General features: G+C 39.3%; 1 protein-coding gene across 1 annotated transcript; it reads left to right on the top strand.

The window, feature by feature from the left end:
- Positions 1-351: 351 nt before the first annotated feature.
- LOC110974845 (low-density lipoprotein receptor-related protein 12-like) lies at positions 352-20,765 on the top strand. The gene is made up of 12 exons (XM_022226752.2): positions 352-507; positions 3,599-3,674; positions 7,646-7,690; positions 8,294-8,420; positions 8,928-9,130; positions 9,762-9,902; positions 10,433-10,615; positions 11,430-11,608; positions 11,923-12,088; positions 12,484-12,603; positions 13,609-13,854; positions 14,379-20,765. Exons 2-12 carry the CDS (start codon positions 3,599-3,601, stop codon positions 15,584-15,586), a joined length of 2,694 nt encoding a protein of 897 aa, XP_022082444.2. The 5' UTR covers positions 352-507; the 3' UTR covers positions 15,587-20,765.
- Positions 20,766-21,429: the final 664 nt, after the last annotated feature.

The following is a 21,429-nucleotide window of genomic DNA, read 5'->3' as shown; positions in this document are numbered from 1 at the left end:
AACAATCTCTTTTTTCAAAAGATACTGTGGAAGGGGGCACTTTTAATGCTAATGAGCTGGTCAGAAATTCTCACTTGAATTAGTGGTCTGCACCCCTAAAACAGAAAAGGTCTTCATATACGTCACACTGGCCCAGCTACGTAATGAGGTACTTTTCTATGATGGACGGTACCACTAATCAGTACACAGTTTACCTACGAAGGCGAGGCAGAATCCAGACGGGTATGATTTATTCAGTATCGACTCTTTTCTAGCCCGATAGTTTTTATTTTGTAGGTTTGTATTTACACTGTAGATTACTCGATTCTAAAGTAACGGTAAAAAGTTTGTTCGAAGCAAAGTATCGAAAATACATGTACTTGCATGTATATGTTGACGCCACGGATGACCGATGTGTGAGAACATACAGGAGGAAAAGTGGTGGAAAAGGGGACGAAAAATAGGTTTCTTTTGCAGGAAAAAACTAACCAGTCAGCGATCAGAGAAGAATCAGCGACGAAGACAAAGGTAATTGCTTATGGATGTTAATGAAAATGATGTATTTCTGAACGGGGCAGTGCTTTTCGGTACGCGGTCACAGTCATAGTTAGACAGTCATTGGCTGTCAGGCAGTGCCCGGCATACATGTAGCCCCACTATTGTGGCACGGACCACGGACTCTCACTCCCGCTCCGTATACAGTCGTCCTAATTAATTAACGTCAACACAACTTCAACACACGATAGTAACGTCAACACACCGTCAACACTCCCAAATCACATTCTAAGTAACAGAAACGCAATTCGATAGCAATATACAATTTGGCTAACAACAGTAGGCAACATTTGGGGGGAAAAGCCATTTTATTTCATGAAAATAACACCCTCCGCACAACCACGAAAGACTGTAGCCATGTAGCCTCGATCAGACAGACCATACCATTACGCTACAGGGGGTCACCTTTATACAGTATACCATGGTACAGTCCAAACGCCGTGAGAAGGCAAGATGGCGGCGAACAGCGACGCTGCTCAGAGACGATTTTTTTGCGTGGAAAAAACTCCCTTGAAATGTAGTAAATGTGAACTTGATTAAATAGAAATTATTCCTAAGCATATACATTGCAGTTCAATACGTCTGTTTTCTGTTTTCAATGCTTTTTGTAAGTGTTGGCGGTGTGTTGACGTTACTATCAATGTGTTGACGCTTGTTGACGGTGTGTTGATGCTGATCAGTACGTCCCTCCGTATACGCAATTTCGTGTCGGCGTACTGAAAATGTTTCGGCATTTCTTTTGCACACTGAGATGATCCTAAGCCTCTCCAATTTCTTAGCGCCATTTATTGAACGATTTCACTCACGTTGTTCTGGTATTGTCCAGTCTTTTTGCCGAAAATTTTCAGTATGCCGACATGAAATTGTGTATGTGGATGTGTGGCTAAGGATGGAGCAGGAATGAGTCTGTGCCCCACTTGTGGGGCTATGCCTGGCACTAAAATTAACATGATTTGTTAATTGTAGTAAATTGTACGCAGTTCCTATGCATGGCATGTGTATAGCACTGCGCAATGAGTAAGTGAGTGCAAGTTGTGGTTAGTCAAGTGTCATGTCTCTCGTGTAAAGTCCTACATCGTCCCTATACATGCTATAGAGTACTGAAGTTTGATGTGATTTGATTGAGAACCAGGAAGTGCAGTACAGGTAGGCCCAACAAATGAATTGACACTAAGCTGCCCTAGCTCTACTAAGTGGAGTGTTAGTAGGCCTATTCCTCTTTTACGATTTTGGACGAGATTGTCATAACGCTCCACGACATTACATACAGTGAGGTGAAAACGGTAATCAAAAATTCCAAAAACTCACCAAAAATACCTCTATCACACACTCTCTCGCCACCTCCTGGCTTCTGTAAATGCTAACATCAAACAGTTGGGGCTTCAATAATATTTTTGACTTCAAAATCTGTCAAAATCCGACCATTTTGCTTGACACACGCACAGCACTTCAACTTTTCGTTGCCTACTCGCATTAAAAATAGGCCTGTAACAAGCGAACATGGTCCCCCAAAGACGTATGCATGAGCGTGCTTTACATGGTCTGGACACAAGACTTGTTGATTGTTACCTATGTCACGTGGTCCCTACCAACAACTATTTCATGATGCCAAATGCAGGCCTGTGCTCGCTGCACGTGCGTTGCACGGGCACATTTAACCTAATACCGCCCTCGTTGAAGATTTGTCATGCAAAAGTGTATACAAACTAGCCCGCCTTTTATCAGTAACCCTGGTGTAGGGGAATGGGGCCTTGCAAAGTGATCAGAGGGTTGCAGACATTTCCAAGAAATTGCTTATCTATACATTGAACTCAGGATGTATGGTGAACTGTCCACTCTTCGCAACTTAACTGTGCCCATGCAACACACGTGCATTAGGCTTGGGTCAATTTTCTCTCCCATATTTTCCATTCATATAAGTCATTTCAGTTGTTTTTTTATGAGCTCTCTGCCATGTCACTTTATTAACAATGTAAAGGATTGATGTTCAGAAAAGTTTATTTAAAGCAGTCCTTTTCTACCATTTCTGTCTCATGCCAGACTCCTGCTTGTAATCCTAGAAGTAAACAGTAGTATTTTTATAAAGGTAGCCTTGGGTGTTCTCTTCTGCTGAATCCAATTATGACATTTAAAGGATCTTCAGGGCAATGGTAAGATTGTCACCAAGCCCACTTAAAAAAAAAAATTGCCCCATTCGGGGGGACATTCTCTCTTGGGGGACTGATTTTGTCTCTGAATAAAAAGACTTGTCTGAGTTTAGGGATAGTCGCTGAGTTGTGATGTACATGTATATTTGTACCATGCCTCTGCTGTTGTACATTTTCTCCCAAATACTCACTTGAAAAGTTTTCAATTTCCATGTGACTGCAAAGAGAAAAAAGGCTGATGTTATGGATGATCGTCAGAGGGAAATTAAGGTCATTACATATTTGGGACAAAGAGCACCAAGAAAGTTGAATGTGTGAATATTTGAATATACATGTAATGTGCGAAATTGGGGTTCTTCATGATATTTGTTAACTAATTTTTTCTACTCAAGAAACATGGTGGCTTGATACGGAATTCTTTGCTCTTGTGTGGTAACCCAGTAAACCACAACAGAAGCAGATTTGGAATTTATGGTGTCGGCAAAGCTTTAATTAAACTCTTGACACACTAGAGGATGCACTTGAACGTGTAAACACTAAAACAGTACATAATACATGTACTTCGTAAGATCAAGTGCGTCATTGCTGCAGTGTGGCCCCTGGTTTGTTAATGCATGTCTCTCTTTATCTCTTATGTGTTCTTTATGGCCCAGTGATTTAGGTTACATAAGCATGGGAAGCAGGCAGACGCAGTAAAATCCTTTCAAACAAACATGAAAATATGGATGTATTGTTTCTGGTGAAGTGCATCAAGACTTTGGTTTGATGTGGCACATAAAAACTGTGTTATTATTATTATTATTTAAATTGATGATACATGTAAGTGAATCACTTTTGATAATGTTGTTTTGTGGTACTTTGAGAAACTGCAAATTTTGTGCTTATCATAACTAATGAATTTTGTTTCTTCCTCGCAGATGAGAACAGAAAAAATGCAAGGTGACCTTACAAGTGGACCTGGCCCAAATTCAACATGTTTGAAAATATTTTCAGGTAAAATGGCATGTTTTGTATAGAGGGCCTACATGGAGTGCCCTCACAGAGGACCTGTATTTTATTTAGATTTAATGACAGTGAATGCACAAAAGGTTTACTCGAGCCTGTCCTAGAGGAAGAAAGTAATGCCCTTTAACCAAGCCTCAAATTTAACTCTTTTTTTTCACTTACTATGCCCACCTCTGACTTTCCACATACCCATTCCTAAGAATGACTTTCCAATCGGTTCATTGTCAGATTAGGCCAAACGAAATAATAGTTGTCCTGTTACATGTACATTGAAAACAAAATAAGTTGGGTAGGTGGGTAGTATGTTTTTGATTTCTTCTAAAGTTTTTGGGTCAAAAATGTTATGGTGGGGAAATTTTTCTTAAATTAAGTGTTTTGGATGGTCTACGGTGTATGCCATCAACTGGTTTTTCCGAGGATTTATAACTTGAGGATCAGTCTTGTCAAAGAATGTATCCAAGTCAGAAACCTCTTCGGACAATTACACCTTTTTGTTGCACTGACTCTTCGATGAATTAATGTCCATAAATTGTTTGAAAGCTCGTACAATCAATCACACGACCCCGTGTGATGATAAATGACGCAATAACTTTGCACGCCTTGCACCATTTGTCACGAAATCCTCTATCAGCAAAGCAAAAGTTACTAACTTTATATCAAGACGAATTAATAGTGAAATGTGCACTTCCTGCGAGTTACAGTGGAGATTGTTAGTCACTACGGTACTTTCGCTTACGCAGGAATGGCTATAATGAGTCCCAATGACACAGTTATGAATATTGATGTTTCATTGGTAGCCAATCACAACACGATGACTGGGAGGTCCCAGGATGCTGTTTATACACAAGGCTTATGCTTCGGGCCACACAGATACGTATCACTGTATGCGCATACTGTACATGTCCGTTTGCAGTAATAGATTCAGTCGCATGCATTACATGGAGCTCCAGAACTGTTTGATGGCTGAACGAGGATACATGGGATCGCAGATTGCAGTGTATACAGTTTAGCTTGGTTCCAGGCCGGATGTCCGGCCGTGGGAAACCTGGAGTAAATAAGTTAAATGAGCTAAGTGAAAATAGAAACATTCACACAAGTTTTTCTTTGTTTATAAATGAATTATTCATATGTTTATTCATCATTATTCTCACTCAATCTCCACCGTGGCTTTAATTCACTCTTGCCCAGCAACTTACCCATTTTTTGAAGTTCCTTACCACTTGGGAAAATCCACTTACCGCCGGTAAATGGGTAAGCATTCATTTCGAGGCTTGCCTCTAACTTGACATCATACACAAGGGGTCTGCTGATATATCGTGGGCATTAGAACCCAAACCCTCCTCAATCCTCCAAAATCCTTCTGGTGGTTTTGGAGGATTCTGGAGGAATGATGGTGAATGGCAAAAGTGCATGGCTGATTGTAAAGGATGCCATGAGTGACAGTCGTGGGTTAGACCTTGAGTTGTTCTTGTTCAGTCATGCATAAATTCAGCCTGATATTTCTTTTGAATCAACCGCACTGCTCAAGAATGCCAGTTGCACTGCCTCAACATAATGGCAGGAATTGCTGGAGGATTTTGTAGGATTGAGGCAGTAGGCGTACCTGTAAGTAACATTTTCAAGAAATTTTGGAGTATTTTGGAAGATCGAGGGAGAATCCAATTTTTTCATCCCTCAAATTGGAGGATTGAGGAGGGTCCGTAGCAAAACGGACCTAGGGGGTTAGGGTTAGTGGATGCTTGTGCATTAGTTTTTCAGCTTTCTGTCAAATATATTCAGTACTGAAGTTATCAGCAGGGTACATGTATGTGCTGAAATAAGTAGGCAAATTATCCGTACACTTGATTTTCTGCTGCTGTCTATTACCCCAGTGCTTGCACTGGTATAAAATTACATGTACGGTACACTTAACTTTGTGGTAACACATGCTTCAAAATCAAGGATCCTACAGGTTTCCCAAAGGCTCTTTCATTATATACCTTTACCGCTGCACCTAAGCTTGTTTGCTTACTACATGTACTGAGAACGTCAGTTGCCCCAACTTGAACTTTAGCCAAGTTGATAAAACATCCAGGCAAATTAAAACGGTGCCTTCCTGTGCATAACACAAAGTAACAGGGGTGGTTCTATCATCAGTAGGTGTGTTTGTACTTGTAGGAAGATGTACATGTATGTGTGGACTGTATACATATTCACATACACGGGTACATAAACATGTAGATGTATTGTAGACTACATTTGTAGTAGAGGATTATGACTGATAAAGTTTACAGTTGATAAAGTGAAACTTATGCAATCAAATGGAAAAATCTTACTTATCGATACATTTCAATTTGATGTGGTTTCCAGATAAAAATAGACTTGCGGTGTGGGTTACACAAACTGCATGGCGTAGTAAATCCTTCTATGTGGATTGATTTGAAGCATGCATGCATACATGTACAATTATTGTTGGCACCTGTTCAGTGTTGGTGTAAAATCTAGTAATTGGATGACTCAGTGTAAGTGACTCAACTTCTGTAGACTAACATCAAATGGATTGAAAACGGTTTGAAGGGACAGACTTCAATAAAATACTGAGACTACATGTACAAGTTTATTCTATTCAATAAAAAGGCACACAAATTAAAAGAAACATGTTGTTAAGTGATACACTTTATAGTACCAAATCTTTTTACTCAAAACTCAGTAGACAGTTGCATTAAACTTAGTATCCTTGAATGCCAGTGCATTTTTGCTTGGGACCTTCCTGAATTCTCCAAAATAACTGCACAGGAATCCATAGGCACATCGTTTGCTCTTTTTCAATTGCAAAGGGCACTTACATGAAATGGTAATGCATATGTGTATCTCCATGGTAACCTTCAGACTGATCTTAGGACCTCCTAATTGATGCATGTGTGGAAGGAACGAGGAAGATTAGAATTTTGATTAAAAGAAAAAAGTTCTTTATGCAAAGGGGAGTTCATTCTGAGGTTTTTGTCCCTGTATGGTCTTGGACTACCGGTACTTATAGAAATGTTTCGATGTAAGGCCTGTTGTGTTTTCAATTTCAAGCATTGTATGCACTGTTCTACCTCTGAATATCTTGCTCTAGCAAGTACAGTACTGTATTTGATACAATAAGATGAAGATGGATGACATCACAAGTTTCAGTATTTGTCAGCTTGGATGAATCGAAAACCTTTTTACTCAAATTTACTTGGATATAATCTGTTGAAGTATAAATGTATGTATGCAGGCCTATTGCAGCGCAGTAATGACATGAATGATATGGAATCAAGGCCTATGTGTACATGTACAGCAAAATATAACTAGATATTTCATATTTTGGGTTGCTATTTCCTTCTCTAATATTCACGTTTGTGTGTACATGTACATTGTGCATGATGCATACATGTACGATACAATGCAAAAAATTTGCAAGGTCATTGCTATTCTGTTTGTGGATGACCCTTCTTGCTTGAATTGATTCTAGTGTTGAAAGAAGCCAGTCTGGATTGTAAAGCAAGATTCAGTTGTGTGCGTGTGTTGGGGGATTTTCCTGCTCAGTGTTCTCATTGTGTATATGTTAATTGGGGATGTGTTCATCTACGTATTTACACATGTAACTTTCTTACAGCAGAAAATGTCCAAAATCCAACATCATTTATAGCGTACATTATGTGTATTTAGAACTACTGACAAATGTCTTGTTACTGAACACGTTTTGACAGTACATGTGCCTGTACTGTGTAAAAGCATACATGTATGGATGTGCAGCTTTGAGTTACCATTAAAATATTGCATTTGCGCAGATTCAGGAAGTTGAGTTTTACTTACTGCAAACCACCAGATACAGGTAGTCATGGCTGAGACCCCCCCGACCTGTTGCCCCTTGATGTGCCTGAAATTTTCTATTCTGACATGTCAAATGTTAACACAATTTTTATGTTTGTTTTTTTTATGTTTTCTTGCAGTTTTGCTGATATTCTTGTACAAGGCAGCTGAATGCGTAAACGCAGGTATTTTGTCATATGATGTCCTGTCACTCAAAGTTCTTGATCCGGAAATCAAGATTCTTGAGTTAGAAAGAAAAAAAAAAGACAACAGTTGGATAACATATGATTGCCTCGAAGGTTGGGACGTTTTGGTTTGAACTGATATGAACAGGTGTACCAAGTCGTGCACAAAGTGTCCACAAACTTACTGGTACACATTACAGATCAGGTTGCAGATGAAATAGTGTGTAGCAAGATACGTCACACTTGGCCTTGTCAGAAAACATAGAAAAGCAAGTGCACTAACCAACATAATTGACCCTAAAATTAGATGAGATAAATTTAGTGACTTGAAGTACATGTAAGTTGGATCCTTTGTGCTGTGAAGGGAAGACCGGTTCACCTGTAGTACTTTCTGCTTAAATTGCACGAATACATTAATAAAATTCCACATGGAGCATCTGTTTTGGTTTTTAATTTGAAATTATGCACTTACCCAGCCGGTTTCCTTGAGGCTGATTTTAAACATACACACTTTAGTGCAAAATTTTTGTTGCAGTAGAACTATATGTGCGTGTACAGATAAATGCCTTCATGTGTGGTTTCTCCTTTTGTGACTGTGTTAAGACTGTGGCCAAACCTTGCAAGAGTTCAGAGGAAATGTCACAAGCCCTAATTACCCTGGTAACTATCCCAACGGTGAAGCTTGCAAATGGCACATTCCTTCTGCTATCACAGAGATCGTCACTATCAGGTAAGAAAATGGCCACTGGAAGGGAGATGGTATTATCTAAGACTTTTGGGGTTAAAGATTGCACTTTCATTTGATTTTACCCAAAGAGGGTCACCAGGAAGAGATTTTGTCTTGGTACTTTGCTGGAGGACAGGTTCCCTAATCTTATGAAATGTTATAAGATGCAACTTTGATCCAGTCACTGAGAACACTTACCGTAATGAGCCAGTTTAGTACCGATATTTCAAAACGCCAAGATTTTTCAGGAACAAAACACTGGTGTGAATCAGCGTATGGCTGCATTGATGGGACAGACTATCATGCATGTGTGTAACTGCTCCTGAATAGCCTTATCATGGGCATGCACTGTTGGAATGTACTGAACTGGCTCCTTGTTAACATGCATGTTTAGAACAGCTACAAGAAATGCATGGAAGGTAGTTTACTTAAATACTTCCTACTTGAGTCCCCATGTACATACATACATGTAATTTAACTGGGCAACTTCATGTGTTTATTTGTCAACAGATTCATCTATTTCAACATCGTTCACAGCAAGAACTGTGAAGAAGATAACTTATCAATAGGTTCCGAAGGGAATGTAAATGTATACTGTGGTTCTTCATTACCCCAACCATTTTTCTCAGAGGAGGCATCTACAAAAATAATCATATCCTTCTTGAGTAACGGACGAGACAGTGCCAAGGGCTTCAAGATAGAATATTTCAGAGGTGTGTACTAAAACAAAATCTCTCTTTTTAGCTAACTCACTAAATGCATCACAATTTTCTTACCAAAATACATTGATGTTTGGGCCTCGATAGTACAACTCCTCAACCTTATTTGACTTGAGGGACAAAGAAAACCTGTTTATCCATTAATATTTGTCCACCTTCCTCTGACAGACAGAGGACAAGGAGCAGACAACCTTGTTCGTTAACATTATTTTCACTCAGTAATCGGCATGAATCTTATCAATGAGGCATTCTTTTTACTGTCTTGAAGAAAGTACCCCATTTGCATTGCTACATACAACAGCAAATTCTGGAATGTATAAATCACTTTTATGAGAGACAACAAAATTGTTTGCTCGTTATTCACCAATTTGAACCAGTGCTTAACCACATCCAAGTTTCAGTTTTCATTTAGTCAGGACAATAACGTTACACAGGCATAACTAAAGTCATGAAAATGCACAACCAATGAACAAAGCAGAAACATATTTCTTGTCAGAGGCATGAAAACAAGTCCCTAACCTGAGTAATTTCTTCAGACAATTTGCCTAAAGGATATTTCTTCAGACAATTTGCCTAAAGGATCACCCAGAAATATCTAAGGATCGGTTGAATTCCCCATCTGCAGGTGATAGACATGCTACCAGGTGTGACCAAAACACAGAATTTCACTGCAGTATTGGTAATTGCATACCAAGGAGTTGGATGTGTAACGATGTAAGGGAATGCATTGATGGTTCAGATGAGAGCAATAGTTACTGCCATCAAGGTAAAGGAAGAAAACTTGCTAATATAAGATAGTTACAGGAATTTCACATACACGGTAGCTGTAGCACTCACATAGCAGGATTTATTTGAGGAACATCTGTTCTTAGCCACAGTGAGTTAAGTCTCCAGTTCACTTTCTTTATTTGCTTAAGTTAAATCAAATGCACGCTGTCAATTGGGATTCTAAATATTTCTATTCCTCCTACTGATAAGATCCCAAGAAAGTAATTTCACTCTTCTGTTCTCACAAGAAGATTTGTACTTTTTCTGCCTCATAGATTTTGTCCGTTAACTTTTGAAGTTCCGGTTTATGATGTACCTGGTACATTATTGATCCTGTAGTCTCAAAGGTATTGTTAGATTCGCGTGTACTAGTCTGCTGTTGTTGACTATCCCGAGCATCAAAGTTTTACAAACATGTACACTCCCCTTTGTCGTACGATGCTGCCTTCAGTTGGAATACATTTTAGGAATAAATAAACTTTTTCATTAAATGAGGATATAACTTCAAAATGATGCCTTCCTTTGCAGTGACTACTTCAGCATATACCACTCCACCAATCGAGTGTCCTAACCATCAGTTCTTCTGCTATAGTGTAAATCATCACTTGCCAATTTGTTTGGAAGAATCCTCGAAATGCGATGGCCACAAAGACTGCGAAGATAACCGAGATGAGGCTCCTTGTTCCTCAGTCTGTAAAAATTTCCTGAAAGGTAAGAAGGCAGTGAGAGAATGGAGGAAAGGGGAACTGAGATACTGAATGCTGATTCTTATTAGAATTGTCTGGAATATTAGCCATGAAAGTGGCCAAAGTGCCCTATAACAAATCAACTTTAATCTGTGATCACATCACTATAAATGACTGAGAACACACTTTCGCAGTTTGAATGTCATAAGTCCAAAACACAGGGGAAAATGCTTTCACAGCTGGAATGTCAAAAGTCAAAAACACAGGAAAAATGCGAACAGAATTTTGGCTTTGTAAACTTCATCTTCGATGAGATGTTTGTATTCCCAAATCTGAGTTTGTTCAATAAATGCCCAAAGTCATAAAATATGGCTGATGTGCAACTGTGATTTCATGGTCTGTGAAATGCCACTACCCCAGAAGGGTCTATCATTAAAACTAATGTCATAATCATACATGCAATCAAATTGGAGGGGGGTTTAGCCAAATGTTAAGAGCATCTAACTGTCAGTATTTCTAGTATTAGCGTTTTTTGCTCAACCTTCCTTGATTTTCAACCCCAGTGTTTCTTAGGCAAGTCTGTTTTGGTTCCTCAGCTGTCATTTTTCATTACTGTTGATTTTTTTTTAAGTATTAATTAGAACTGTGTTGACTTTCTTATGGTATATAATTCTGGGTATTTATGTCCAGAAGTTAAGGATTTGGAATTTCTTTCATTTTCGGCATTTGTATGTTTCATATTGTACTTAAGGAGCTTCCTTCAGTAAAGTTTTATGTTTTCTGTGCTAATTTTTCTCCCTTACCACTTGATTTTTTCATTCTGTTTCTTTGGTACGCAGGAACTCATGGGTCTTTTGAATCGCCCAACTTCCCCGCAGCTTATGATCCCAATCTTGACTGTTTTTGGGTTCTTACCGTTGAAGAAGGAAAGAACATCCAGCTTCGATTTGATGTCTTTGATCTGGAAGGAAAATATGACACAGATTACGTCAAGGTGTATGATGGCCCAGAAGTCACGGTTAGGATGCATAATAAATTTGCTTACTGATGAAGGATTTGGATCATTTTCAATAAATGCCTTTCTAATCAAAATGCTTGTGCCTTATGCACGTACTGTAGTACATTCATTTCATGCAGATGTCGTCACCGTAGACAAGGTTCTTCGTAGGTACAGCTTGAGTATGAGTGCCATTGTTTTGACCATTTTTTCCTTTCATTTGCAAAGTTTCCAAGGTCCTTGTCAACCAATGTGGTGTATAGCCAGAAATGTTGAGGCAGGTACCTCCTCTTATTGATATGTAGATTGTTTTCATTTGATGTCTTTGGCAATAGGATAAATTGTTGGGTACCTACTATGGCTTCACCACATCAGAGGGCACAAAAAGCATCTATGTGCCACCTGCTGTCATAGATGGTTCAAGCAATCAACTGAGAGTAAGGTTTATAACAGATGCCATCTCTTCCAACAAGGGCTTCAATGCTACCTTCCAGACAAAAGGTATATAGACAAATCAAGTTACACATCATGGATGTGGTAATTGGTAGCTTCAGAAATTCCAAGGTTTTTTGCAAGAGACACATTTTAATCCAACAAAATGCTTGCAACGTGTAAAACTCAAAATATGTGGCATTTCTCACACTGTACACCACATGTAGGAACTCTGTTTGGCCCTTCAAAACCCTACAAGGGAATCCAAGTTTTGCATCTTCAAACACTTCCATTGTTTCTAAAAGGTTTCACTGAATTTAAATGACACTGATGAGATGTCGCCTCCAGGTGTGAGGGTTAATACCCACTGGTAGTGAGTGACAGACTCTCTCATGGTGCGACGTCTCATCTTGGTTTCAAAACTTTGGAACTTTTTAAGTTGAATTTGTTCACTTGTTCCACAGGTGTTTGCCTCAGGGACCAGTTTCTCTGCAGCAACGAGGACAAGAATTGCTATGATGCAAGGCAGCGATGTGATGGCATAATGGCATGCATCAGAGGACAGGACGAGTTGGGTTGCTCAGGTAAGTCGAAGTAATGAAGGAATACCTTGCCTTTTGAGGTTGCTGGAGAGTGGATCAAGAAAGTGAAAGTCATAATTGAATTAATTTGCTAGTACATCATAAGAAAGAAGGGTTATTGTGAGTAGAGAAGGTTTGTGTGACCATGGATTTGATTTTTGCTCTCAGTACATTACTGAGAGTACCAAGACTTTGAGTAGTCTCTATGTATGACATAAAATTTAGACAAAATGTCCAAATATAGCAGTCTGTGACTACATTGCCATTGGCACTGTAGCGGGCACATGTACAGATTGTCCCAGAAAAAATTTACCCAAATGGTGCCCCTAATTTGAGGTCTTAATAAAAAAATTTGTGTGAATGATTTGCATGTATTTGAAAAATGTGATTTCGGGTTATCTTATGCACACACATTTCAAACAGTCAATATGACTTTTGATCAGCAGAAATAACAGTATGCTGTCATTGTGATTAAAGTCATTTTGAATCTCGCAAGACTTGAAAAACCTATTTAATGTTATGACAACAACGTTCAGGACAGTGTAACACAACCAATAAAATCAAAGACCTCCAATAGAACTGCCAAATAGTTGCTGTTGAATTATACTTTCTATGCTAAGCTTTCTAAGCTAATGAATTATACTTTCAAAATATTTACAGATTATGTGCAAATTGCTTAATAAAGACCTTGAATTTGGTCTTTAAGTTACCCTAATGACACCCCAGTGTCATTGGAGTAATTTTTTTTTCCTTTAGTAGGATGCAAAAGATGGTAAATGTAATTTTGTATACAACCGCATTTTATTCCCATGCAGGATAATTTTAGAATGGCTCAGGAAAAGTGCTTGATCATAATTTATTATGGAATTAGATGACTATTCTCTTCATATTAGTAAACAGTAACAACGTAGAACAAGAAGTAAACATCCCGGGAGAGGGGAAATACATGAGCTTAAACTTTCTCAAATTCAGCAATCTCTTTTCCACCCATTGTTTCCTCATTCTCAGATACCTGCAAAGACCAAATCTCCTGCAGCTTGAAATCACCTAGTGCTAGAGACTGCTTCACCATGGAGGAGCGCTGTGATGGCAAACGAGATTGTACAAATAATGTAGATGAGAAGCTCTGTGATCCCAGCTTGTGTATGGCTGATAAAGGGTTGTTCCGCTGTAATGATGGAACATGCATACAAGAAAAGTACACCTGTAACTCTGCTGTAGATTGCCTACATGGAGAGGATGAAGCCATCTGTTGTAAGTTGGAATACTTCTCTTGCCTTTCACCAGTGTTAGTTATTGCCTCATAAGCTCAAGACTTTCTGAGAACTTTTTTTGTAGCTCAGTGCCCAATTCTGAATCTTTGGAGTTTCTTTGATGGGGATTTTAATCTGAATGCTGCAATATTTAATTAAATTGTTTCCCTCCTAGTTTAATTTCCTCAAAGGCAAAGACAAGAATTGGCACTAATTATCTTCAAGATGCTCTCATAATAAAGATCTGAAGTGGAAATGCTTTCAAGTAATCTCGCCTCACCCCCCCCCAGAAAGAGTTGGCTTTGTATTAGTTTATTTATTATACAGCAGCACTTAGACATTGTTAGAAATTTTAATCATTTTGGATTATTTAGGAAAACTGGATGGAACAACACTTGTATTTGCAAGTTTGTTTGGAATGGCTTAGTTGTCAGTAAGACAAGAGTTTTCATGTTTTTTCAAAGTTTTGAATTCCTTCATGAGATAACAGTTGACCCCGTTTGTGTCAATTTTATGATTTTGCAGATGCCTCTACTAATGTTGTCACTGCTGCAGCTGTAGGATCCATTGTCTGTGGCCTTTTATTGGTTGCTGCATTAAGCTGCACCTGTAAGCTGTATCAACTTCATGTCCGTGAGCGTCTTCCTCCCTCTCACATGTCACCTCTACGGGAAATTGAAGAGGAGCTGCTTCGTCGTGAGGCCCCACCATCTTATACAGCAACCATGGCTTCTCCCCATTTTGACGAAGCTCAAAGGGCCTTCATTGAGGGCATTCAGGCTGCTGTGCTTGCTCGGAATGATTCCAGAGGCTCTGGTAGGAGCAGCAGTGGTAGCAGGAGACAGAGGAGTACGTTTGTACGCATGCTGTCAAGAGAACGCATGAGAAATACTGATCAGACCCATATTGATCAGGATGACAGTACCACTCCAAGTCAGACTGAAACACTACCACCTAGTCCGGATGTTGAGTCTACAACTCCTCCAGGAGAGACCAATCATTGTGAAAATGACCCACCACCTCTGCGTCGAATCTCTGCAGAACAGAGTGCTCCTATCGTGAGTCCTAGTCCAGCTGAAGGTGTCTCACACTCTGACAGAGATCAAGAGCATGATTCGGCTTCAAGCTGTGTTTCAGACACAGACTCTGAGACAAATCAAGATGCCCTGCACTTAGCTGCAAGGGATCAGCAGATCCTTAGGGCTGCTGCCAACATCCGCCGAATGCGTCTTGCTGGTGGTCTGCAGAATGTAATGCAAGCACAAGATCACAGAGCAGCAAGGAATCGCAGCAGGACTGGAAGTCTGGTTGACCAAGTACCGGCAAATTCAGCACCAGATGAAGACTCAACCATACCAACAACTGATGGGAATCCTAAAATGGTGGCAGCAGTAGGATCAACCTGTGAAAGTACTAGTGATGAGACTGACCCTGCAGCCAAGGGCTCAGGAGTTACACAAGATGGCACAGATGAGATCCAAGAGAATTTCCAGGACTCACATGTATCACAAGGACAAGATGAATTGGAAGGCAGATCAACTTTTGAAACTGACAACCCTCAGTCACCTAGTGAGACATGTGCCCCTGATGGAAGAGAAAGAAGTACTCAAGAAGAAGCAGCAGCAGACAGAGATTTAGATGAAGAGAGACTTAGCCACTCCTCATCCATTCTGTCTGTAGTGTCCAGTAGCTCTGAGAATACACCTGATGATGTGCCTTTGTTGAAACCCTAACATATTCAAAAGCTATGCAAATGATTAGTTTTTTGATTTAAACATTCATCATGGAGAATCGTACTTCAAAGGCTGTCCTTTTACAGTCCGTTATTAAAGTCAACATACTCAGTTAAACCACACACAAGCCAACATTGTTAAGCCTGCTGCAGTGGTTAAAAAAATACATAGGTTGCAATCCCAATAATTTTGTACATTCATTTTTGTCACCTGTATTTTCTAAAGTGCACACTTGCGTATATACAGTGTGTGATTACTCAGTAAGATGAGTAAGGAACTGTCTTTGTATTCAGCTACTGTAGTATCTTGTTTCCTGTTTTGATCAGTACTTAATGGGCTGGTTAATGACTGCCTCAATCCACCAATCAATGGTGATTTTACCACTGCTTGCAAATATCTGTAAATTGCAAAATCTACCTGCACTCAATTTAGAAATTTTAACACGTTTTGTATAGTAATGTATAAAATTGCTTGATGTTCTGCTGGGTTTGAGAACAGTTAACCACTTATTTCTCTTTTTTTTCAGAAAGTTTTTTGGGGCAAATAATGTGATATTATAGTATGTGTGAATGTTGTGTATTTAATTTTTATAGCAAGCATAAATTTAAATCAAATAGCTATTTTCTTTTAATGTAAGCATTTATATCATCTGTAAATGATTCACCGAAAGTGTAAAGATAGAACAGTTTCTTTGTATAGCCACTGTACATTCCAGAAATGAAAATGATGTATGAAAACAAGACACCTGTCAACGGAGGTACTTGTAGTTACTCTTGTTTTCCTTTGCAAAATTAACCACTACATGTACTCAACTCCACATATTTGGGACAAAACTACAGAAGGGACACAGTTACATATGCCTAACAGAAAATCAAATGCTTTGAGCTGAAGAGGTAAAATATGAAATTTATGTTTGTTTAATCATATGTTCAGTACTCTAGCCCCAGAGAAGGAAAACAGTTATTTTTAGTCAACTTAGGAAAGATATATAAGGAATAAATCAACATAACTAAAGTTTTTACTGAAGGAAAATTGCTAAATGTAGTCTTTGCTAAAAGCAAAAGACTTTGATTTTCATGTTATTGTTGTCTTTCAGAATTCAGGTTTCAAAGAAGCAAAAACCAAATGGCCAAAATTATTAAATTGGATAATGAATCTTTTGGTGTTCAAGAAATGGCAGTTTTTGGTTCAATTTATCTATATATTCAAGTTCAATGAAAATATTTTGCTCATATGTATTAAGTGGTGGACATGTAAATGTGTCTCATTTCTTAGAGTTGCTCTTCAGCACAAAATGATATATAAGTGTATTATTTGAAGCAAACAATTATGTAAATATGAAACTTTTGCCTCAAGATGTGACTGGCATACACAGGAGAAATTATTTTATTGAAAGTCATGCTTGAATAACCCTTTTGCAAGTTAAATTTGAATAAAATCTAGCACTCTGAGTCCTTTGATTTCACAAGAATATAACAATATGAATTCACGTTACTACATATACTGTTACTATACTTCATGATTTTGGGCAAGCTTTTGCTTAGTTATACAAGAGATGCCTTGCATCAATACTCTGTTTTCAGTGGATAACAAGGGCACAAAGGAACCAGTCCATTCCAGAGATGGTGGTCACTATGCAAAAGCTTGCCCCAAATCACGAGGTATAGCAACTGTGTCATCAGTCTGGGATATTCAAATTATTATGTTTATGTGCAATTGGATAACTCAGTGTACTAGATTTTATTCAAAGTTAACTCACAAAAAGCATATTTTATTAACTACAGTGCATGCTCTTTTACAAAGTCCAACACTAGATGTATGTTATTTTATGGATGTACATGTTTTCTACGTTCTGATGACAGTTTGTGTCATTTCAGATCATGGATCTCTGCAAGATAATTTGAGCCAAGATTGATACCGTGAACATCCTGCATACACCATGAACTCTACCACTGTCATTGATACCCGAACATCCTGCATACACCATGAACTCTACCACTGTCGGTGATACCCTGAATATCCTGCATACACCATGAACTCTACCACTGTCATTGATACCCTGAACATCCTGCAAACACCATGAACTCTATCACTGTCAGTGATACCCTCAACATCCTGCATACACCATGAACTCTACCACTGTCATTGATACCCGAACATCCTGCATGCACCATGAACTCTACCACTGTCGGTGATACCCTGAATATCCTGCATACACCATGAACTCTACCACTGTCATTGATACCCTGAACATCCTGCAAACACCATGAACTCTATCACTGTCAGTGATACCCTCAACATCCTGCATACACCATGAACTCTACCACTGTCATTGATACCCGAACATCCTACATACACCATGAACTCTACCACTGTCATTGATACCCTGAACATCCTGCAAACACCATGAACTCTACCACTGTCGGTGATACCCTGAATATCCTGCATACACCATGACCTCTACCACTGTCATTGATACCGTGAATATCCTGCACACACCATGAACTCTACCACTGTCAGTGATACCCTGAACATCCTGCATACACCATGAACTCTACCACTGTCAGTGATACCCTGAACATCCTGCATACACCAGGAACTCTACCACTGTCATTGATACCCTCAACATCCTGCATACACCAGGAACTCTACCACTGTCAGTGATGCCCTGAACATCCTGCACACACCATGAACTCTACCACTGTCAGTGATACCGTGAACATCCTGCACACACCATGAACTCTACCACTGTCAGTGATACCCTGAACATCCTGCAAACACTGTGAACTCTACCACTGTCATTGATACCCTGAACATCCTACATACACCATGAACTCTACCACTGTCATTAATACCCTGAACATCCTGCAAACACCGTGAACTGTACCACTGTCAGTGATAACCTGAACATACTGTATACACCATGAGCTCTACCACTGTCATTGATACCCTGAACATCCTGTAAACACCATGAACTCTACCACTGTCATTGATGCCCTGAACATCCTGCACACACCATGAACTCTACCACTGTCATTGATACCCTGAACATCCTGTAAACACCATGAACTCTACCACTGTCAGTGATACCCTGAACATCCTGCACACACCATGAACTCTACCACTGTCAGTGATACCCTGAACATCCTGCAAACACCGTGAACTCTACCACTGTCAGTGATACCCTGAACATCCTGCAAACACCGTGAACTCTACCACTGTCATTGATGCCCTGAACATACTACATACACCATGAACTGTACCACTGTCATTGATGCCCTGAACATACTACATACACCATGAACTCTACCACTGTCAGTGATACCCTGAACATACTACATACACCATGAACTCTACCACTGTCAGTGATACCCTGAACATACTACATACACCATGAACTCTACCACTGTCAGTGATACCCTGAACATACTACATACACCATGAACTCTACCACTGTCATTGATGCCCTGAACATACTACATACACCATGAACTCTACCACTGTCAGTGATACCCTGAACATACTACATACACCATGAACTCTACCACTGTCAGTGATACCCTGAACATACTACATACACCATGAACTCTACCACTGTCAGTGATACTCTGAACATACTACATACACCATGAACTCTACCACTGTCATTGATGCCCTGAACATACTACATACACCATGAACTCTACCACTGTCAGTGATACCCTGAACATACTACATACACCATGAGCTCTACCACTGTCAGTGATACCCTGAACATCCTGCAAACACCATGAACTCTACCACTGTCAGTGATACCCTGAACATCCTGCATACACCATGAACTCTACCACTGTCAGTGATACCCTGAACATCCTGCAAACACCATGAACTCTACCACTGTCATTGATGCCCTGAACATACTACATACACCATGAACTCTACCACTGTCAGTGATACCCTGAACATCCTGCAAACACCGTGAACTCTACCACTGTCATTGATGCCCTGAACATACTACATACACCATGAACTGTACCACTGTCAGTGATACCCTGAACATCCTGCAAACACCGTGAACTCTACCACTGTCAGTGATACCCTGAACATCCTGCAAACACCGTGAACTCTACCACTGTCATTGATACCCTGAACATCCTGCAAACACCGTGAACTCTACCACTGTCATTGATGCCCTGAACATCCTGCAAACACCGTGAACTCTACCACTGTCATTGATGCCCTGAACATACTACATACACCAGGAACTCCATTACTGTCAGTGTGCACTGCATGCACATACAGTTCGTATGTATGTACATTTACATCTCTTTTATTTTAACATCCAAATCTCACTTTGGCATAGCCTGGAGAATTTTCATGTTTCAATGTTTGACAAAGTCACATTAAGCCTCTTGTTCACAGTGGTTCAGTTTGGTTGTCTGTTCAGAGCAACAGTTTCTTGGGTAACTTGCTTCATTGGTTAAGAGCAGCACCATGCACGTGTATGGTATGTGTTTACATTGAGCCTAGAATTGTGAGCTGTGAGGATGTCAGATTCGGCCTGCATATGTTATTGATCCTACCATGAATATCTATCCCTATTACAGTGAGCCAGTTTGGTATTTCAAAAGGGCAGAATTGTTTTAAAATGATGCACTTGTGTAAGTTGGCGTGTATGGCCTGGCTGATAGTGCAGACGACATTATGCTTAACTGTATTGCTGTTTTGAATGCACCTGGGTACACTTCATGTTTGGCATGTGTTGTTGGAGTATCGAACTGGCTGGTTTTATATTACCATGTCTATCATTATGAACACAAGGGAGCATATACATGTATATCAAAAGATGACTGCAACAAGAGGCTTTGAATTTGTTAAACAGATGTGGCTGCCCAAAGCATCCTTTAGATTGGAATACCATATTGAACTGTAACATCTCCAGCAATGGCTAATTGGAAACGTTAAAGATCATGTATGGGCAAGACTGATCGGATATTTTGACAGGTCTGCTGCCAGGATTATACATCAGTGTTTGATTTAATGAGGGTAGAGTTGATGTATAAATGTACAGATCCCTGACGCATGTACGTTTTACTTTTGAAGCAAAGTTTTATATTTACTTAATTTTGGTACAAATGTTGTATAGAATGACACATGAAGAGATTAAAATAAATGCGACATAGATGCAAAAAATGAATAACATCGCTTTGTCAGAAAGATATGTTATGATTTCCTTGTAAGACATGTTATCAGGGATTTGGTTCAATTGGCCTGAGGCTACAGATGATATGAACTACAACTTTAACCAGTTGTCAAGAGAAAAGGAATTATGTAAACTGAAACGAATATGATTAGACTTATGAGGATATACTTTGGATTGAGCTAAAAGTTAATGGGTTTTACCTTTAAGATATGTACATTGGTTTGGAAGACACATCAGCACAATACCATGGAGTGGTTCTGGGAGGGGGTACACCCGTTACTGATGAATTGATGAACCATTGTCAGTGGAAAGGGGTTGATTTTAAGGTTTTAACCTTATTGTCCTTTATTGTTTACATATTTCTTCTCTTTTGCTCCTTTTTTCAAAAAATTATTTTTTCAAAAAATTATTTATCTTTTTTGGGGGGGCCTCCTTGCCACCCCCGTAACCCCCATGACAGTCATTGTGGCAATTTGTAGAAGTTCATGGCTTGTCCATTTCTCATCATTTTGACTCAAGAACCTATGATACAAAATATGCCTGAACCATCTTGTTTACAGAGAATGCTAGAAAAAGATGTTGGCTAATCATCATTTTTTCACAGTAAATAAAAAGCGTCAGTTATCCGCAAAGCCGACCCCAAGCATCTTGTATGCCCATG

This window comes from Acanthaster planci, unplaced genomic scaffold (assembly GCF_054643075.1).
Source record: "Acanthaster planci isolate LZ-2023a unplaced genomic scaffold, COTS_SCS Contig5, whole genome shotgun sequence".
Taxonomy (NCBI): domain Eukaryota; kingdom Metazoa; phylum Echinodermata; class Asteroidea; order Valvatida; family Acanthasteridae; genus Acanthaster; species Acanthaster planci.
The sequence above is the reverse complement of the archived record's forward strand: the minus strand, read 5'-3'. Positions and strand labels throughout refer to the sequence as shown.

Bases quoted from the DNA above. Each gene is read 5' to 3' on its own strand.
- LOC110974845 (XM_022226752.2), top strand. From the start codon at position 3,599: ATGAGAACAGAAAAAATGCAAGGTGACCTTACAAGTGGACCTGGCCCA. The intron at 8,421-8,927 runs GTAAGAAAATGG...ATTTGTCAACAG, and splicing joins ACAGAGATCGTCACTATCAG to ATTCATCTATTTCAACATCG. The intron at 10,616-11,429 runs GTAAGAAGGCAG...TTTGGTACGCAG, and splicing joins CTGTAAAAATTTCCTGAAAG to GAACTCATGGGTCTTTTGAA.